Consider the following 20103-nt stretch of genomic DNA (forward strand, 5'->3'; position numbering starts at 1 on the left):
TTTATTTCCAAAATGGTTTGGCCAGAATAACATGGTACAGTTGTAGTAATGTGAACTGGAGACATCCAGCAATCACAATCCAAACAGAAAACTGCATCTAATTACACAAAATCTCATTTTTACGGTCGACGAGGTGAGCGAAATATGTTCCTTTGATCAGTTTTGGTCCATTGTTTTGCCTCTAACATGTTGCTGGAGACACTTCTGAAATGAACAATATTTGCATCTGCATAGATTTTAACATACAGGAGAGGATGAACATTTAATAATAAGATTATTTGACTTCCTATTTGTTACTGGTTTGGTTAATGCATAGACAAATCATCATTCAGAGTGTTTTACATTTCTTGAAGCATGACATCTATACCGGCATCTATGTTTCCTTTTGCTTCTATTACATCAAAGTCTATGTTCACAACATATTTTAAAATTGTTACATGACCACATCTTAAAATGACCAACAAGTACTTATACAGTTAATCCAACCTTTTTGGACAGGCGATTTTTGTGTCCAGAGCGCACTACATTCCTACATGTTCGTTATTTACACAATAACAGTGCTGTTGTTATGTATATCAGCACGGCAGTGATTTGGTCATAGATGATAACAGCTGTGCTGATATTCAGTTCAACAGCTTGTACTTGAGTGTGTTATTTCTTTGTACAATAATCCTACAGTGGCATACAGTACTAAGCAGGTTATGGGCAACCGCATGCCTATTGTTTTTTGTTTATTTAAGCATTTATTTGGCTCCACCAACTTAACTAGTTACACAACTTGACTGGAACTGGATTGTTGCCAAGTTACATAAACATTTTGTACACTTTCCACTTTGTGTGTGTCTACACATAACAAGTCGTACTTTAATTCAAATGTGTACAATCTAGATAATGGCTGATTGCTGCAGCATTAATTAGGTAACGTTAATAAATGGTATTCAGAATTCTGAATACCAGATAAACCATATATATAATATATATATATACCATATATCAGCACTCATTGAATGTCTCTTGTCCAATCAGATTACTTGGTCTGAACTATCTGTTGTATAAAAGATTTGGGAAGAGTCTAGTGAACCATTTGTTGAGTAAATTGTGAAGTAATGGGAGACAGTGGTGTTTGCCACAGGCAGGGGCTTTGGACTGGGGTTGGAAGGGGATTGCGTACACAGGTACCTCATGTAAGAAGGTCCCACAAAGATATTGTAATGAATAGTCATTCATGTGGTCAGAGCCAAAAGATAGCGTACTGCCTGTGTATGGGGCCCATAGTTTTGTGTATGATTCTGTTATTCTGTGTATAACGCCAGTGGTCAGGGGAGATGAGGTTGATGGAGATTTTAGAGACACTCCCCTGCTTTTCCTTTCTTTTCATCTTGTAACCCCAAAATCAAGCCCCTTGTTCATTTCTATGGATGAATTGTTTTTCCTGGAGCAGAATGGATAATGGTTAGTTTAGACTGCAAACGGTAGGAATCAGATTTAAGCTATTTCAATTGTTTGTTTTTGTGAAAAAACATTATCTTATTGAAAACCAGGCTTGACATATTAGGTTAGTTAGGCCTTTCACATAATGATCTTTGTCACAACAGCGACCCCTGGTGAGGAGAAATGTCATTACAGTCCAGACTACAGCTCAACTTTACATCAGCGATGATGCTCATATACAGGATGTGTTACTACGCATTCACGAGTTTGTTGTCAGTGCATATAACCAACAACGCACACTTATTTTCCGTTATCAATCATTGGTGAGGTCACGTGCGACAGGTCTACAGTAAGGGGCGGGGTTATTTATGACAAACAGTACCTTTGCTCATATTTGAGATATTTTTGCCCTCCCCTTTCGGCAGTCACATGGGCTGTTTGAGCTCTCCCGTGACACTTCAGAACAAATAATAGGGGGACGAGGCGTGCCATGGCTGCAGTGTTATTATTGGGCAGCACATCGTCCACAGCATCCAACTCTCAGGACAGCTCAGTCCTGTCCACCGGCCTGCTGCGGTCACATAACACCGTCCAGTGTGCATCCGACCCGGGACATCTTCTCGCAGACACAGCGCTGAGACACGCAGAGACAGCCCGGGTCTGACCACAGAAACGAGGGGTGTCAAGCAGGAAGTGGGTGAAACAGTCTGTGGCAGGTTCAGCGGGGTAAGTTTGACTGCTCTTGTTGTTTTTTGTAGGGACATTAAACATCACTAGGTGTGTCTCTTTATGTCCTGGATGTGGCAGTTTGAATGACACACTGCACGAGCACTTTAAACCGGTTTTATGAGAACCGCGCGAGCAGCCTGCGCGGCCACTTCCTGACACACAGCCTCAAAACGTAAACACACATTTACCCGAGATGCAGCTGAAAATGTGGCGCATTATTTTTTACATTTCTGACCCCTAAAAGACGCAAAGTTTCAGTGCCGCAGTTACTCCACCCAATGCTACGTAAATGTGACGGTAACGGTGATTTATTTTGGTAACTGTCTTGTTTGCAAAGTACGGTTCGCGGACCTTGAGAGGGCCAGGGTATATAGTTTCAGTCGGTCTGCTTTAACATCCCAAACATCTGCAAAGTGCATCAATGACAGCGTCCTCAGAGCATGTGCATGATGCTGAATGCCACTTTTTGCTGTAGAGGAGGAATCATTTGGTTGATGCATTCAGTGTTCAACTTCCCTGTTAAACGAAAGGCAAGTCATCTTACCATGAAGAGGTAGAGAGTTTATCTATTCTGCATGCATATTACTCAATATAGATGTTGTGTCACTGGATTAAAAACAAGTATGAATGGCTTAAAGCCAACTGTGGATAGAAATGTCTATAAGCTCACTTAAAACAAATAGCTTAATAGCAAATAGCTTCTCCGACCACTAAAGAAAAAAAGTTAAATATTGTATGAGACACAAAAAAAGCCACTAATCCTGAGCAACTGGACCCAGTCCGTTCTGGGAGATTATTTCTTGAAAAATGACGAATCATTAAACCAGATGCTGATCAATATTCTCGTTTTTGAGACAAAATACCTTACCAACACCTTTTGTATGCAAAAATAACGTATTGGGTGTGAACCATACAATAAGTCGGAGCTTATGTCCGTCATGTGCGATCATGCTTTGCAGTGTAAAATGCCTGTGCCAGTTGGGCCTCAGCATCATGTGAGTCCTGTGGCTGATCTAAAGCAGCTCTGGAAACAGCCTCAGTGATGAAAACTGCATCTTTCAGAGAGAATGGCGAAGGTGATCGTGGCACCTGAGAGACAGAAAGGGTCGCCTGAGCATGGAGAGCTGAGATCTCTGCTCTTTGGAGTGTAAAAACAGACACGCTGCTGTGAATCAGCTGACTGCAAATACCAGCGTGAGGTGTGAGCGGAGGCTTTCATTAAGAAGAGACGCAAACTTCAATCACAGGCTCTCTCTCTCTCTGGTGGCGTCTCGGTGTGACAGGTCTGTGATGTATAGTAAAAAAAAAAACACAAGAAGAAAAGCGACTGTTAGAAAACAGATTAGATGAATTGTTCCAAACTGTAGCATCAGGTGACTGTGTGGCACCTGAGTGCTGCTGAACTTGTTATATATCATAGTTACATTTATCTTGTCTTAAGTTTAAAGAAGCCTTAGATTTGGATACTTCAAGCTGCTCCAAAGCCTCACAACTCTTTAAAGTACACAATTTGTTTGCCCGAGGCTAGAGGCAGTGAAGGACATGTGCTGCTGTGCACATGACATCGTCATGCAGCAGCGCATGTCCTGCACTGTTCTTCAGGAAGAGCTGGAAAGGGTAAAATCCAGCTGTGAGAAGGCTATGTGTTTGTGGCCTGTTGTTACTTTCAATTTGAAAACGAGAACTATGCATCAAGTAAACAACAGTATATATTTTGAAACAGACACAATATTCTGCCAGAAATCATGTCATCAATAAGGGACCTCACTTTGTCCCTAAAAGATGGAAGGAGGAAGGTGGACCTTCCTGGAAGCTGTCTCAAAATAATCACAAACTGTCGGTGGAAAAAGTTTGCATTCAGGATAAATTTAGCAATGTTTTTCCCCCATGGGACTGAAGTACATAAAGTGATTTGTTTTACACACGAAGCTGACATAGTAACACTATAGTATGCAGAGTTATATACCAGGTTATTAACTGTTGCATGTGTATTAAATTACAACCTGTTCTTATATTTCTCTGTCCTCATGGATTTCTGTTTCACAGGGTGAGCAGACTCTCCTCAACAACCATGTTGAACGAGCGCACCCCCCTGATCACCTCAGGGGTGTGTGGTCTGAACGTGGCCGCGGCAGCATGCGGCGCAAAGTCAGACTCCACCCCCGACTCCGGCTCAGACACGCCCAGCAAAGACCCTCGACAGCTGGACACGTTTTTTGGCGTGATGGTGCCGACCGTCCTCTCCATGTTCAGCATTATTCTGTTCCTGAGAATGGGTGAGCCGTGCGTGAGCGCAGAGAGTATAAAACCAAAAATCCAAATACAAAGTGTGTTTGTATGTTGGAGTATAACTGAGTCATTGTGTTAATACAGTTGTGACTAACACAGACGTGATCTCTCTCTCTCTCTCGCAGGGTTTGTGGTGGGTCATGCGGGGCTGTTACAGGGTCTTTTAATGGTGTTTGTAGCCTACACCATTATATCTCTTACAATACTGTCAATCTGTGCCATCTCAACCAACGGAGCTGTGCAGGGCGGCGGAGCCTACTGTATCCTTACACAAATGTTCAGAATACTGATTTTTTGAGTGATACTTAATCCTGCCTACAGTTAGAGATGTTCCAGTACCGTTTAGTCTTCCCCATACTGATTCCAATACTTAGACTTAAGTATTAGTCGATACTGAGTTTCCCTCTGATACCAGCAGGGTTTAAAAATACATCATATTAGTGGATAAAACACTAAGTGCTGACGTTTTGTAGCTTTTGACTAACATTACACTCTTTGCTACCACCACACTTTGCTGTTTGTTATCACCACACCTTTACTGGGGGAATAATAGATTATGGTGTCTGATTGGTGCATTGACTTATCTTCGTTAACTAAGTGAAACCAGACATGATAAGTCGCTCTCTGGGCCCAGAGTTCGGAGGAAGCATTGGTCTGATGTTCTTCCTGGCCAAAGTGTGTGCATGTGGAGAGTATGTTCTCGGTCTTGTGGAGGCCATACTTGATGTATTTGGTAGAAACCCTGGTAAGTTTTTTCTTATGTTTCTGATTCTCTTGTCTATTTTTCAATCAGACATTCATACCTTTTTAGGATTCTCAGTTTAATAATATAATAATGATATATTTCCACCTCTGTTCTAGACACACATATGGCCGAGGGGTACAGACTGCTCCCTCATGGTTACTGGTACACGGTGCTGTACTCCTCAGTCGTCCTTCTGCTGTGTCTGATCGTGTGTCTCGTGGGCGCTCACATCTACTCCCGCACCGCCTTCGTCATCCTGCTGGTGGTCACCGCATCCTTACTGTCCATCTTCATCAGCTCCGTGGCGGTCAAACCGTTTGACTTTACCATCACCCGTCAAGGAGCCGGCAACGAGACCACCCAGTACAACGCCAGCTTCACGGGCTTCAGCTCTACCACTCTGAAGAACAACTTGGACTGTGAGTGTTGGAGCACCGCGAGGTGGTTGTTAGTGAGGATGTGAAAGTGAATTTACATTAAAGCTACATGACTATATACTGTATTTAGAAGCATCTATTAAAGGCCTCGCTGTTGTTCCTCTTTCCCCCCTGTAGCTCGTTACTCTCTTGACTACAGCACCAACACCGTCATGTCTTTTGCCACCGTGTTTGCCGTCTTCTTCACCAGCTGCACGGGGATCATGGCCGGAGCCAACATGTCAGGTTAAAGCTTGTTAAAGCATTTACTCAAGCACTGTACTTGAATACAATTTTGAGTTCCTTGCTGAGCTTACATGAGTTATTTAATGCTGCTTCTGCTCAACGAACTTATCAAAGGAAATAAGGAACAGATAGCATTGAAATGTTTTTTTTAGAGAGAATATTCCAGAGGAAGTTATGGTACTTTATACACCACTACGTTTATTTATTACCATAACACACACAAGCCATGTTTCTGCAGAAGAAGAGCATATACTTTTAATACTTTAAATACCTCTGTACCCTTACATAATTACAGTTTTGGAAGCAGGACTTGCTACATTTAAGGGAATATTTCTCACTCATGCCATTTCACCTTTGACCTTTTTAAATACGTGCATCACACATCACAGCTCAGTCAATCTTCATAGCGCATGCTCATCCTGGCGTTTGTTCTTCCTCCACACCTCTCTGAAGGCGAGCTGAAGAACCCGAGCATTGCCATCCCTAAAGGCACCATCACAGCCGTCCTTTACACCTTCATAGTCTACGTCCTCCTGCTCCTCATGGTCAGCGCCACCTGTGACAGGTCTGAAGATGTTGATTATACTGTTGCCTGATATTACTACATAAAGACAGATTAAATTAACCAGTTGAGGTCTTCTCTGTAGGACCATGTTGATTCAGGATTACGGGTTCCTCCAGAAAATAAACGCCTGGCCGCCGTTCGTCACCATCGGGATCTACTGCGCTTCTCTGTCGGCAGCCATGTGCTCTTTGATTGGAGCGTCGCGTATCCTCCACGCTCTCGCTGTGGATCACCTCTTTGGTAAGTTTGTTTACCCATCAGTGCTTCCTTTATGTTTGGAATTCTTTACTGAGATACTTTTGTTTTTTTCTGTCCAGGTTTGCCTTTAGCACCAGCTGCCATTACATCGAGCTCCGGGAACCCATGGGTGGCAGTGCTGTACACCTGGGGTCTGGCACAGGTGAGCAGATCTTCTGCAGAGTGCCGTCATGTATTTTCAGGACTAAAACTGGTGTCTTAAAGTTAAAAGGGGGGTGTAATGCTAATTTCACACTTTATATTTCACTCTGTGATACCTGTGGAGTAGCTTAGCATGATTTACAGTTAAAAAAAACTCCTAATTTTTCTCACACTGGTGCTCTGGGGAGGCCCTCATACAGCCTCTGCCTGACACGACTCAGTCAGCTCTGTCCCTTTAAGAAACCCCGCCCCTACAAGCCCTCTTTCTTCTGATTGGCTAGCTCTCTGAAGCCTGCTGAGGCTGCACTTTGTGACGTCACAGCGTGTAGAAAAAACTGTGTGAAACCTGGCGTTCACAGCAGCCTGCAGGCTGAGCTGAGAAGCCTGGGGATTACTCCAACATACTTTAACCTACAGATTTTAAACTTCACCCATGATTAGTCTGGACATCCAACATTGTAACATTATGTATTTGTCTTAAAATGTGAAACAGCATTATACCCCCTCTTTAAGTTTGTGCTGTGTTTGTGTTTCAGTGTGTAGTTTTTGCAGGCGAGCTCAACTCTGTAGCAGCCTTGGTGACTGTTTTCTACCTGCTTGCCTACGCTGCGGTGGATCTGGCCTGTTTGGCTCTGGAGTGGGCGTCAGCACCAAATTTCAGGTCCTAAAAGATCTATTAATGTTAAAGAGACAAATATGAAATACATTTTTATATACCTATTTATATTTTTAAAAGCTTGTTGTTGTTGAAAACATTTCAGGATAACATTCTGGGTATAAATATCACAAGAATTGCTGCTACTGACCCTTATTTCAGTCACTGAGTAGAGTCATGTGTTCAGGCTTACGAAGTAGAAAAAAAACTGTAATCACTCAGTGATTCTAGAAAAGCTTAAAAAGTGAAGCAGCTTAAGGTATTTTCTTTCAGTGAGTAAAGGCTCAAAACGTGAGATTGGAAAGCCAGAAATTGTCGCACTTGTGCCAGACATTGTGTTGATTTACAGCCTTTTCAAACACATTTGGATTCATATCTGTCATATATTTTAGGAGACAGAAAAAGTTTATTGAGTCCCTCTTTGTTTTTCATGTCTGGCTTCATTTTTGTTTAACAGACCGACCTTCCAGCTCTTCTCCTGGCACACCTGCCTGCTGGGCATCCTCAGCTGTCTGGTGATGATGTTCGTCATTAACCCCGTGTATTCCTCGGGCAGCATCGTCCTCCTGCTTGTGCTGCTGCTTTTCCTCCACTACAGATCGCCCACCAGCAGCTGGGGCTACATCAGCCAGGCTCTCATTTTCCATCAGGTAACATTGTCTGCACACACACACACATGAAATCAGATACAGGCTACAGAACATCTACAGTGCCACTTCCCTTTTGTTCAGGTGCGTAAGTATCTGTTGATGCTGGATGTGAGGAAGGACCACGTGAAGTTCTGGAGGCCGCAGGTGCTGTTAATGGTGGCCAACCCTCGCTCTTCCTGTCAGCTCATCCTGTTCGTCAACCAGCTGAAGAAGGGAGGACTGTTCGTGTTGGGCCACGTGCAGCTGGGAGATCTGGGTAATTGTCTTTGGATGGTCTCTGGCGGCCGTCTGCTGCTAACAACATTAAATGAGTCTTATCTTTGAATCAATTTCCCGCAGTGTTTCAGCCCTCCTTCAGGGCTGGTTTTAGACTATTATATTAGAGTGAACAAATGATACTTCAACAGTAGGTAGCATAGACGTTATACAAGCAAGTTCAGCTGTTTTGTTTGTGATTGTTGCCCATAGTGATGGCAACATATTAAGAGAAGGGTCGAGGGGTCGAAACCCCAGGACATTTTGAGCGTCCTGCACTTTTTATGCACCAATTTGCGTTGGGACGGAAACACAACATTTAAGAATTATTAAATACAATACATGAGTAGTACTTCCTGTCCTGAGTTCATATTCTTGCGAGATTTAAACTGCTGTTATTGACATGATCATTTTATCCCTGTGTAGTTTTATACATCAAAACAAATGAGAGGAAGACTTCCTTTTCTCTGCTTCAGCTGCACTCTCTCTGCCTCCTGTAGCATCCTGACGTTAAGAGTTAATTCATCACATCGTTGTAGACCTGTTTCACAAACCTTTCAGAACATCTCAATAACATTCAGGCCTTGGAAACAATTTTATAAATGCGAAGCGAGAATTGGGTGTTGGATATCCAATTCTATTCCACCCAGAAAATCCTGCATTGTCTCTACCACTAATTTTGTGGCAACACTTTTTCAGGAAGTATTATTTACCAATACATAGGCTATTGATGGTTAACCGATTAAAACAAGGTAAAACCTATTAACTGCTACAAACACCCGTCACTGGGAGGGAGAGAGAGAGGCAAACAGGTACAGGCAGGATTTCAAAGTTCATGGAACCAGCTTGACATTTCTGCTAAAAGGCAAACATTTCCACTTATTGTGGTGAAACAAAGGATTAGACGATGTGTATCAGCTGTAATGGAAGGTTGTGAAAGAGGTCTACAATGATGCAATTCTTCAGTTCAGTTTGATACAAACTTTGATGAAACAATAGTCACCTTCTTGTACTCACTGGTTTGGTAAGTCTTAATTCCTTACCTCAGGATACTAGGTATCCGAGTGGCAGGGAGAGTGCAGCTGAGGTGAGTGAAGCACTGAACAGAACTGTTTCTCTTATTTGACCTGTTCATGAGCTGCATTCAACTACTGAGCGATTAAGTGACCATGTACATAACGGGGGTTTAAATCTAGCTAGAATGTGAAATAAATGCAGGTAGTATCATTTATTTATTTAATCATTTGAATAATTAATGTTGTGTTTTTCTCTGCCACAATATTCACAATAAATTGTTAATAAAAAAAAAAACACTAGAAGACAAGCAAATAAATTTAGGCTAAACTCCTATTATTATTTTGGTACTATAATTGCTGTTTCATTTCTATATCAGTTGTACACAGATGTAATACGTAAGGGGATCATTGTGGCAACATGTCAATTCATTAACTTCCTGTTTTGCTCATCTTAATGGACTGGCTGAAATACAGACTTAATAGCAGGAGATGCTGTAGGTTCTTTTGGCCTTGTATTTACCTCTCACTCTTCTCTGCTGTATTGATCAACACTGCAACACATGATCATGTTCAGCATTCACTCACATTAACAAGATGCTTGGGCTACCTGTTGTCTTTGGGCACCCTCATGGAAGGCCTCCTCCAGGCCTTTCACTTTCCATCTGCTGCCTCTCGTGAATTATTAACAACAGAAGAAGTTTTCTCTGTACCGCTGTAGCATCAGACCTGAGACAGATGTCTATCTCCTCTGTCTAATGTGTAATACACCCCATAGACACGTACAGTACATACTGACATAATCTTTTATTCTATCACTAACTCACAGTTTGCCTATCTGCCACCTGGTGTGCATTAGGATACATTGCAATGTCCATAATCAACAAAATCAGATAGACAAACAATTCGCTTTAAAAGTACAATTTCTACCTTTTTTTGCCGTGCATTCTATAACGCTTTGTATTTTCCACATCTATGCAGTAGGTTAATTTCTGCCTCACTGTGTTGTAGACACCCTGCCTACAGACCCGGTCCAGCAGCAGTACAACTTCTGGTTGAGCCTGGTGGATAAACTGGACGTGAAGGCCTTTGTGGACCTGTCGCTGTCTCCCTCTGTCAGACAGGGAACGCAGCATCTGCTGCGCATCACAGGCCTAGGTTAGCTCTGATTGATACTCAGTGCACATTATGATGTGGCTTTCTGCGCACCTGACCTTTGTGTGTTCCACTTCTGTTTCTCTCTACAAGGTGGCATGAAGCCCAACACACTGATTTTGGGTTTCTATGACAGCTGCACTCCTGACGACTTCTTCCTGCAGGACACCGCGTTCTGCAACTCCTCCATGGGACAAGGAAGTGAGAGCGAATACAACTTTGGAGTTGACCTGCCTTCCTTGCAGGCCCACTTCCCCCCAGTCCGACACAATGAGAGCCCACGCTCGCTGTCACCAGAGGAGTATGTCGGGATCATCTCTGACGCCTTAAAAATGGGCAAGAACGCATGCCTCGCCCGCTATTTCTTCCAGTTACAGGGAGAGGATAAAGATAGTAAGGGAGACGGGTCTGATCGGACTATAGATGTGTGGCCTCTCAACCTGCTCCAGCCCGGCAGTCGAGATTATGAGGACGTCTGCAGTCTCTTTCTGCTGCAGATGGCCTGTGTGCTCAACATGTCCAACAAATGGCGGCGTGCAAGAATGAGAATCTTCCTGAACGTGGAGACCGAGTCCAGTGACCAGGGCTGGGTGGTGAACGAGGAGGCGTTCAGAGAGCTGCTGAAGAAGCTGAGGATCCGGGCGTCGATAAAGATCGTGCCCTGGGACACTGTGGTGCAGCACCACATTCAGGCAGAAGGGGAGCCGAGACACGCTCTGTCCGAGGACTTCCTGTCTGCAGTGAACTGCATGCTGCTGGAGCACAGCTCACAGTCTGCTGTGTGCCTCCTGTATTTACCTCGGCCTCCTGCTCCGCGCGGCCATGCACAGCAGTACTTGGCTCAGCTGGAAGCAGTGACCAATAATCTCGGGCCAACGCTGCTGATTCACGGCGTCACCCCGGTCACATACACAGACCTGTGAGCATGAGCAGCCGTTACTTTTCATGTTGTATTATTTGATATTGTACATGCAACAGCATCTAATCTGCCCGCTCATTTAAGTGCAAGTGTAAACACTGGTTTCATTTACAATTAACACATAACTTAATGAATAGTGGATGCTAAGTTACAGTGTGTATGTGTGCTGTCGTTTCACTGAAGCTCAGAAAAGACCACAGTCAAGTGCATTTTAAAAAAACACCACTGGAGTTATTTTTTCTTTTGTGCTGAATTAGGATACTTCCCTATTTTCTTTTACTTGAACTGGCTTAGTGATTAAGCGATGAGATGGGGGAATGCATTTGTTTGTCTGTCTGATTTATGTTGATATAATCTCTTGTTGCATTAACTTTAGGACTGTCTTTTTACACAAGACAGAAATCAAAATGTGTCAAAGACTCTTTAGAACAAAAACACAATTTCTTTTGAGCATTACAGGTTGTCTAGGACATTAAACATAGAGTTGTCTATATATATAATTGCAGGGATGAAATGATGAATATGTAGTGTCTGATATGATATCATAACCATTCACCATGTTGAAAGCTTGTAGTTTCTAAATGATGACGATGTTAATGCGTAATCACTGTTTGTTTTAAACTCAGTGTTTCTTTTCTGCGTGCGTCTCCCAGATTCACTCATTGCTGCTGGTGGCTGGACCAATGACGCAAAGACGTTTTGTTACTGAGCTAAGTTTAATAAGGATTTTTAATTTCGAGGCACTTATGCAAACACTTGTTGTTATGTTGTTGAATGTGTAGCTCTACGAGTCACCACAACAGTAACAGTTTTTTACACTTGACCTCAAAACAATTAACAGCGTTTTTTGCTGTTGTACTTGCTAACTTGCTAAGGATTGTTGTGATGAATGACACAGACTGTCAACAATACACCAAAAAGGAGTGTACTGATGGTTACTGTGAGCTCTGTCCTAATCCAGTCTCAGTCAGGACCAGGACCGACGATGATTCAGACCAAATCAAGAATGAAACCAGAACTAGTTTTAAACTAGAATTAACCTACCATATTTACAAAGTACAGAATTAAATGTTACTACATTAGTGTCATGTTTTGTTTTATCGTGCTGCAACAATCACTGACCATTGAATTAAACACAAGTGGTTGCTAAAAGCCATCTGCACTTCTTGGCATGTTCCACCTTCAGCTGTGGTTACCGGTCAATGAGAAAGCCTTAAAGGACTGACATTTGTTACTGATGGTCTTTACTGTAGATGTACATAATAAACTGCTGTTTGTCGAAGGAGGTAAAATGTGTACTGTGTGTATTGTTTTTGTAACAGTTACATTTACAATCTTAACTGACAACCTGTGTTTAAAACTTAGAATGCAATATAGATTGTGACTGATTGTACACATGCCGAGGCTGTAGAACTTTCATATGACTCCTAGTAGATATAACCCTTGTGCAAAATTAACAAAAACAAGTGCAAACAAGACTCGGTCAAAACCTTGTATATGTGGCTGACAGCATCAGGTCAATGTGCACTTTTGTGGGCAATCTGTTACAAGGACTGTCCTTATGAGGCCGATGACAACGTGTTTGAAAGCAGGTGTGTGCTCAGACGTAGGTGAGGACAGCGGACGAGCAGTGGAGGAGCAGCCCCGCCTACTCCCCGAACAAAGCATCCAGAGCCGTATAGACAGAGAGTCGCGTCAATGGAGGTCCAGTATGCTCCATGTTGTGCCATTGCGATGTCGCAACTCTCTCTCTACGGCTGTGAAAGTACCGTCACTACCATCAGTCACAAACAGACCCGTGTGTAGGTCAGCCAAAAAAACAGCATTTACATATATAGAGCAGCCTTTGTATCACAGTTACCTGCCAAAGATGTTACATGTGTAAAGTGAGCCTACAGTGACTGTAATCTATCATAATGACCATGTTCATCTGTAAAAATCAGAGTCAGTCATCTTAATGCATTTAGTTATCTTCATCCTCTGCGCAGGTGAAGGCACATAACTCTCCCTCCTTTTCCTTAGCATCTGCTTTTACTGGTTCACTCATTGTTTGCTTTTGATCTTCGCGAAGTTCTGTTGCTTTCTGATGAGAAATGTTGACATACGAATCCAGTCAGGCAGGAGTACTCTGAGGGCCATGATCTGTGGGATGATGGGAAAAGGAAGCAGAGATGTTAGGATATTGTAGAAGCTGCATGTTTCTAAGTGATCACCGCCTCTCATCCCTCTGACCTGCAGCGCGTGGGACAGACAGCCGCTGGTGTAGTTAGAGTGACCCACAGTGTTCAGGGCCTCCCTGGCAAAACTTGAAGCACTCTTCACAATGTAGCTGGCCTTCACTCTTTTCGTCATGTTGGAGGTCACCATGAAGGGGGCCACACACTGGGGAAAGATTGGAAAAACATGGTGTATTTGATGCAGCTAAACATGCAGCAATGCTAGAAGAGGAAGATAACCTGAGTCAGGGAAAGCAGCAGGGGGCAAAGGTTCATTTAATAAGATTCCTGTTTGTTCAACCAGCAAATCACACTGTTCAAATTAGCTCTTGCCTGCATACACAGCAGCCTCAAATGATGCGTGAAGTTTAGTCTTTCTTGTGTAATTAAAAACTGGAAAAATTGTAAAGATAACTAGCAAGACTTTTGTGGTAATAAGATTGATGAAGATTTATCTCATGAGATGTCATTATGTGTAATAGTGTTGGGAATTACAGCTCTTTCAAGGGAGTCAGATCTTATGGCTCTGTTCCTTTCCGAGAGCCGTTAAAAAGAACGGGTCATCGTTTGCAAACGTCACAACACTATGAGGTAGAGAGCGGTCAGACCCGTGAACGTGCCTGCTCCTATATTCTCCCATGTCAACACATGTTCTTATTTTATCTCGTATTTGGCTGTTAAACAAAACCAGCTACACCAAAGTGGTTAGACAGAAATCTGACAACCCACCTAACAGTCTAACTTTGTACGCTCACAGGTGTCCCATTGTCCCATTCCTTATGATTTATAGAAATGCAACCCTAGAAACTGGGCGTCAGCACTAAGGTCTAAAAAAAAGTCTGTCTGTATTTACAACGTAATTGTTAACGTGGCTAAAAAGTTGGGTGAAAAAGAAACTCTACTAATGTAAACGAACACACAAAAACAAGCCAGTGGAATAAAATCAATTCTTCATGTGTTTTGTGGTATATTATATCTAATATGCTATATTTATTCCACCAGTCTGAGGATAAGCAGTAAAGCTTTTAGATTGATTCATGTGAATGAGCTTTGCGACTCTCAGTTAAGTTTCACATACTTTACCTGAACAATGATTCCCTTTGACTTGTACTCAGCGTGCAGACACTGAGAGAAAAATGTAACAAAACTCTGAAAGAAAGGAGAAAGTCAAAGTCACAAAACAAGCAGACCAGTAGGTGAGTGACATAACATTGGGCACTCATCAGCTAGTGTGTTCTTGTGATCTGGTGCGGTTGTGTTTGGATTAATGTGTGCACTAAAACAACAGAATATCTAGGTGAGAAAGTACCTTAGAAGAAGAATAAAGGGACAACAAAGGCTGTGGACGGTTGCCCACGGCAGAGGAGATATTGATGATTAGACCTTTTTCTCTGGGAAGGAGAGGGAACACAAACATCCATAAATTCATCCCTACATGACCCCCATTTCTATGTTTCCTTCCTTTATATTTGAATGTTTATGACAATACCTTTTAACCATGTCTGGAAGAACCAGTTTGGTCATCTGTGGGAAGAAAATATAAATAACCCTTTTTTAAAAATGCAATAAACAAAAGGTGAATACGTGTCTGATCATTCACGGTGCTTATAAACACAGCATCATATGGTTAATTCTCACATATAGCATATCTTACCTGAGGGACAGACAGCACGTTACAGTTGATGACATGAGTGATTTTCTGGTCACAACCAACACATTAGGGAAACAATGTTAGCCTGAGAAGTACATTTAAATCATCCAGTGTTGAAAATTTGAAATTTAATGCAAACCTTACCTCTTCAGCTTCTGGTACATCCAGGAAATGGTCAAAAGTTTCAGAATAGGCCATTCCTACATTGTTAACTTCAAAAGACACAAACAAAAACATTTGTTAATCACCATTAATCTTATGTCAAACTTTTGAATATATTCCTTTACCTTTCATTTACAGTTGAATTTATCTTTAATAGGTTAGAAAAAACCGTGGTTCAAACCTTCAAGGGAATAGTTAGATATTTAAGGAAATGTACATTTTCACTATTCCAAGACACATTAGCTAAAATTAATTTAACAATCTAGCCTGGCTTAATGTGAAGGCTAACAACTATCCATCCATCAGCTTCTCTAGTGTTCATGAGGGTTAATATATGGGAGTATTTCAGGTCCAGTGGTCAAATCCTGTTGTCTTTTAGTAAGCTGAAACCAGCAGTGTTAGCAGGGCCGCTATTTTCATGGCCAGACTGTAGTAATGTTTAAATTGTAGCACAACGCCCCTTACTGGACATTTATAGTAAGGCATAATTATGGGCACCTTATTAGGACCCCTCTTCGTTAGGACTTTTTTTGATAATGTAGTTTGCGGTGCATTCCTTCATGTTCCAACGAACATTAAAGTGTAAGTCACAAATTAATTTCATGTTTACGAGTGTTTTACTCAACTCTATTTACCAGAGCTGTTATGCTGTAATTAGCTCTACTGCTAGCAAAGCATTACCTTAACATTTCAAGCTAATTAACCTTGCTAGGCCGTTTAATTATTACCTTACAGGTGGCTAAGTGTTTTTTTGTTAGCTTCTCTATGTTAGCTTTTCTTTCAGTTGGTTATATATATTCATATAATTAAATGAAAATTACAAGCTGCCTCTGGGACAAATTTAAACTTAAGAAGACACTTTAAAACAAGCGGAAACACAAGGAAGGCTGAAAATAAAGCCCAGCATATAGACTGTCCTAATACCCAGAATTCCAATCTCCAGTCCCTGTAGTCCTTTGGCTATAACAGGGTAGATACAGTGGCCATCTGTGAAATCGACTTGGATGGTGCGAGTCCTTCGTCCAAACTGTTCCTCTGAAGGAGACAAAGAATATATTTGAATTGTTTCTGCTCTAAAGTTCCACAAGAAAATTGTGTTTTGCTGCAAGAGGAAAGCAGCAGTCTAAAAATATGATTTATTTTTAACTCACCTATCTCTTTGGCAACAGCTTGAAGCTTATCATTAGATCTGCTCACCAGAACAACATCCAGGCCTCTTTGTGCCAGCTGAAAGAACATATGTAGACAGACAAGTTTGGTAGTTCTCTTATTCAACAACAACACACTGCACTAGTGAAAGACGACACACTCGAGCTTAAAAAAATACCAACCAACAACTAAAAACTGGAAATTTGAAGCATACAGTGCAGAGAAAATGATTAAAAAGGGAGTTAGAGACTCACCTCATTGGCATATGCTTTACCAATGCCAGATGTGGCACCAGTGACAACTGTGGAAAGGAGAGAGCACATAGATGTTATTAAGTCCTGACAGAACTTTAGTTATGGCTACCAAAACTTTACCCAGATCTAAAAGCTGCCATGTACATATTTAAATTGAACATTGATGCCATTACACACTGCTACCTTTGAGCAGCATGTCTCTTAAATCTTGTAGTCAATACAGTATATTCACTTTCTCTGATCAGGAAGATGACCTCAATCTGACACTTGTTTCACAAACTGCTGGTTTTTATTGTACACTGTAGTTATAAATTGGTCTTTTTGTGGAAATATTGCAGACAATTTTGCATATTAAACAGTCTGCATGGCTAAAACACTGCCATTCAAAATGTCGAACCAAAGTCAATAGATGGCCACATCAGGTCCAAGATTTTCAGAGAGGTTTAGGGGAGAGGGAAAGTGACAGGAAAGGGAGGACGATCTGAAATATTCACTTCGATATGACAAGAGAAAAAACTTCTCGCTGCTGTTTAGGTTAAGATCCTGGTCAAACAGAAACCCCTGACAAAAGGCCCCAATTTAAACAGTGAAAATAAGACACCATCTTTGACAAAATATAAATAAATAAAGGACTGAAATGTTTGTAGGCAAAGAGACGGAAATGTCCCACCAAGAAGGAATGTGAAGTGCCTATCAAACTTGCCCTCACTGAAAGGAAGACTGGAGTGTGCTGTTAATGATGAAAGAAAATCCAAATATTCCCACACCTCAGCTTTCAGCCCCGTGTTGTTCACTAACTAACAGTCTTTAATGAGATCAGCTTCAGTTGCGTTACTTATACTGTATGTTATCTACCATTTCTGACCGTGTTCAAATATTTGTTTAATCAGCGTGATCAGCCCCGTGGCTGTAACTCTCGGAAACGAAAGCTCACCATCTAATAATTCTTGTCGGCACACACAACTTCACGGTGTGTGTGGACTTCAGGTGTAACCACTGAGAGTGAACACTCCGCAGCGTCTATGTGGCTGCAGCGTTAACGAGCACCGGGACGAGGTGCCGCTGATAACGGGAGTACACTCACTGACAGCAGCGGTGTCGCGCGCATGGTTACAGGTTGACAGACTCTGCACGCACAGCGGTCTGTTCGATCTGTGCTGTCATAAAAAGCTGCACTAAATCAGACGGACTTTGCCTGTTTTTCTTTGTGTGGGAAGCACTGCTATGGGTGTTACATAGGTCATGAGTGTCGGGGGAAGTTAATCTCCCGTGTGTACGAAAACTAAAACGTGTGTGTTTGTCCAGGTAATGACGGTGTTGCAAAATCCATGTCGTGGCAAAATTTGACACCGGTGACAGCACTGAATAACACCCCAAAGATAGGCCCTTAAAAAAGAATCTTGTAAGAGAAAATAAAATACATTGTCTTTAACATTACCTGCCCATTGCCCAAATTTCCTTAAATCTTCTTGCCAAAACTGTGACCAAACAAACTCTCTGATTCCACACCAAACTCTCCAGGCCAGGAAAACAACAGTAAATCCCCCAGCGATGGTCAGCACATCAGTGAATGACATTTTGCAGCAGAGGTCCGGACTGAACAGGATTTCTTTGTTGCACGATGGACAAAGGCTTGACAAGGTGGTAATCCTTCTTTTATATTAGATGAAATAACTTTTTATGTACTGCTCCTCCCACACTGCTCCACCCCCACATGTACTGCTTCTGCTACTTCAAATGACTCTTATCTGAGATCATCAGAGAACTTTGTTGCTTTATGTATTTATTTAGTTGTAAGCCATTCCTGGAAAACTACAAGTTCGAGGACTGAAATGGTTGATAAATGCTGATAATTAGTTGATAAAGGTGTCTTTATAGTAGCAAGCCCTTCCACAGTAAGAATAATACAGTTTTTCTGTCCGAATCTGATGTGAAGGGATCTTTACAGGTGAATTTTTGGATCTTTTTTATCCCTTAATGGACTGCATAAAGATACCTGTCTCCCTCAGCTAATTCTAAAAACTGCAAAAAGAGAAATTTATCTTACTAGAGTGGTTTTGTTTTGTGCTTCGATAAAGTTGGACAACTCACAAGAGACAACGTTGCTAGATCCTACACTTCCCATAATGCCACTTTATCGTTAAATCCTTCCTGCATGTTAAATTCCCACACCTTTCAAACTCCACGCCCCGATTTGTTACGTAGAACGTTACGCTGCAAAATTTTTAGTCTCCCATCCCGTGCTGATAACACCCTGACGACATCACTATGACATCATCAGGGGTTATTTTCCCAGAGGAGGTCATTACATTACTGTTTCCACATGCTTTCTGTTATGAGTCACAGAGCTGTTGTCGTTATTTGCATCTTATCACAAACACAAGCCCAAAACAGAGCTGTGACCCCTCCAGTAGCTGGCACGGAGATAAAAACAGAAACGTAGTTGTGAACGCGATACAGTATTTCGGTCAGCTGATAAGTCTCTGCTGCAGTTACAATCTGTCTGGTTTAACGTCAGCAGAAACAGTCCAACTCCTGCATGTTAAATCAGTGTCTGTACACTGATAAACTGAAAATTCTCCTGATTAAATGTCAGAGAGATAATACTTGTGATAGGCCACTAATACCAGTGTAAACATATATTAGAGCCCTGTGACGATGAGGCGCTTAACATCTAAACGAAAACATTGTTCCTGTATTTCTCTGTTTAACCATTCATTCCTTCCAGCTCATTGTTTGTGGAAACGTAACTACATTAACTATTTAGAAGTCTCCGTCCTCCCGTTGTTCGTTTGAAGTATTGTACTTCACTACATTTTAAATCACATCCGTTACTGAGTAAAAAAATGAAGGCAAATTAAAAAACGAAAGGGAAAAAATCACTGCAGTGAATGATGGGCAGGAGAACACAACCACAAGGAAGATGGAGACGCACAGGTCAGACGACAGCGGTGCAGAGCCAGCTGAATTCTGATACTTGGTCTTCTTTGGTTCATTTAAGGAAAGTCACAACACTTGTGACCTTGACCCGCTTTGATTAACAGATTTGCAGTATGACTGTTGTTGGTGTTTGTTGGTGAAGAAAACAAGGATGGTCAGAATCCAAAGTTTATGCCACCTTCACTGGTGGTATTGTTTGATACTGTTTTACGGGAAATAAAATGACACATTATACCTCTGTAAGGGTTTTAAATGTCGCATGTC

The 20103-nt window shown here is 41.8% G+C and overlaps 2 protein-coding genes across 2 annotated transcripts; one reads left to right on the plus strand and one right to left on the minus strand.

The window, feature by feature from the left end:
• Positions 1 to 1919: 1919 nt before the first annotated feature.
• Positions 1920 to 12752, plus strand: slc12a9 (solute carrier family 12 member 9). The gene is made up of 14 exons (XM_069669899.1): positions 1920 to 2157; positions 4207 to 4436; positions 4575 to 4709; positions 5057 to 5194; positions 5311 to 5613; positions 5749 to 5856; positions 6310 to 6421; positions 6504 to 6661; positions 6739 to 6821; positions 7357 to 7481; positions 7933 to 8125; positions 8207 to 8381; positions 10405 to 10551; positions 10642 to 12752. The coding sequence occupies exons 2-14, from the start codon at positions 4232 to 4234 to the stop codon at positions 11469 to 11471; spliced, it is 2712 nt and encodes a 903-aa protein (XP_069526000.1). The 5' UTR covers positions 1920 to 2157; positions 4207 to 4231; the 3' UTR covers positions 11472 to 12752.
• On the minus strand, positions 12213 to 18511 carry hsd20b2 (hydroxysteroid (20-beta) dehydrogenase 2). Its single transcript, XM_069669911.1, has 11 exons — positions 18338 to 18511; positions 16900 to 16946; positions 16648 to 16723; positions 16421 to 16531; positions 15479 to 15546; positions 15338 to 15382; positions 15173 to 15207; positions 14993 to 15074; positions 14767 to 14832; positions 13700 to 13849; positions 12213 to 13609 (listed from the first exon to the last, which is right to left on the minus strand). The coding sequence occupies exons 1-11, from the start codon at positions 18474 to 18476 to the stop codon at positions 13511 to 13513; spliced, it is 918 nt and encodes a 305-aa protein (XP_069526012.1). The 5' UTR covers positions 18477 to 18511; the 3' UTR covers positions 12213 to 13510.
• Between the last annotated feature and the right edge of the window lie 1592 nt (positions 18512 to 20103).

The sequence above is a fragment of the Semicossyphus pulcher genome, unplaced genomic scaffold, assembly GCF_022749685.1.
Source record: "Semicossyphus pulcher isolate SPU_LCO1_2020_fin unplaced genomic scaffold, fSemPul1.0.p SCAF_10, whole genome shotgun sequence".
Classification (NCBI taxonomy): Eukaryota; Metazoa; Chordata; class Actinopteri; order Labriformes; family Labridae; genus Semicossyphus; species Semicossyphus pulcher.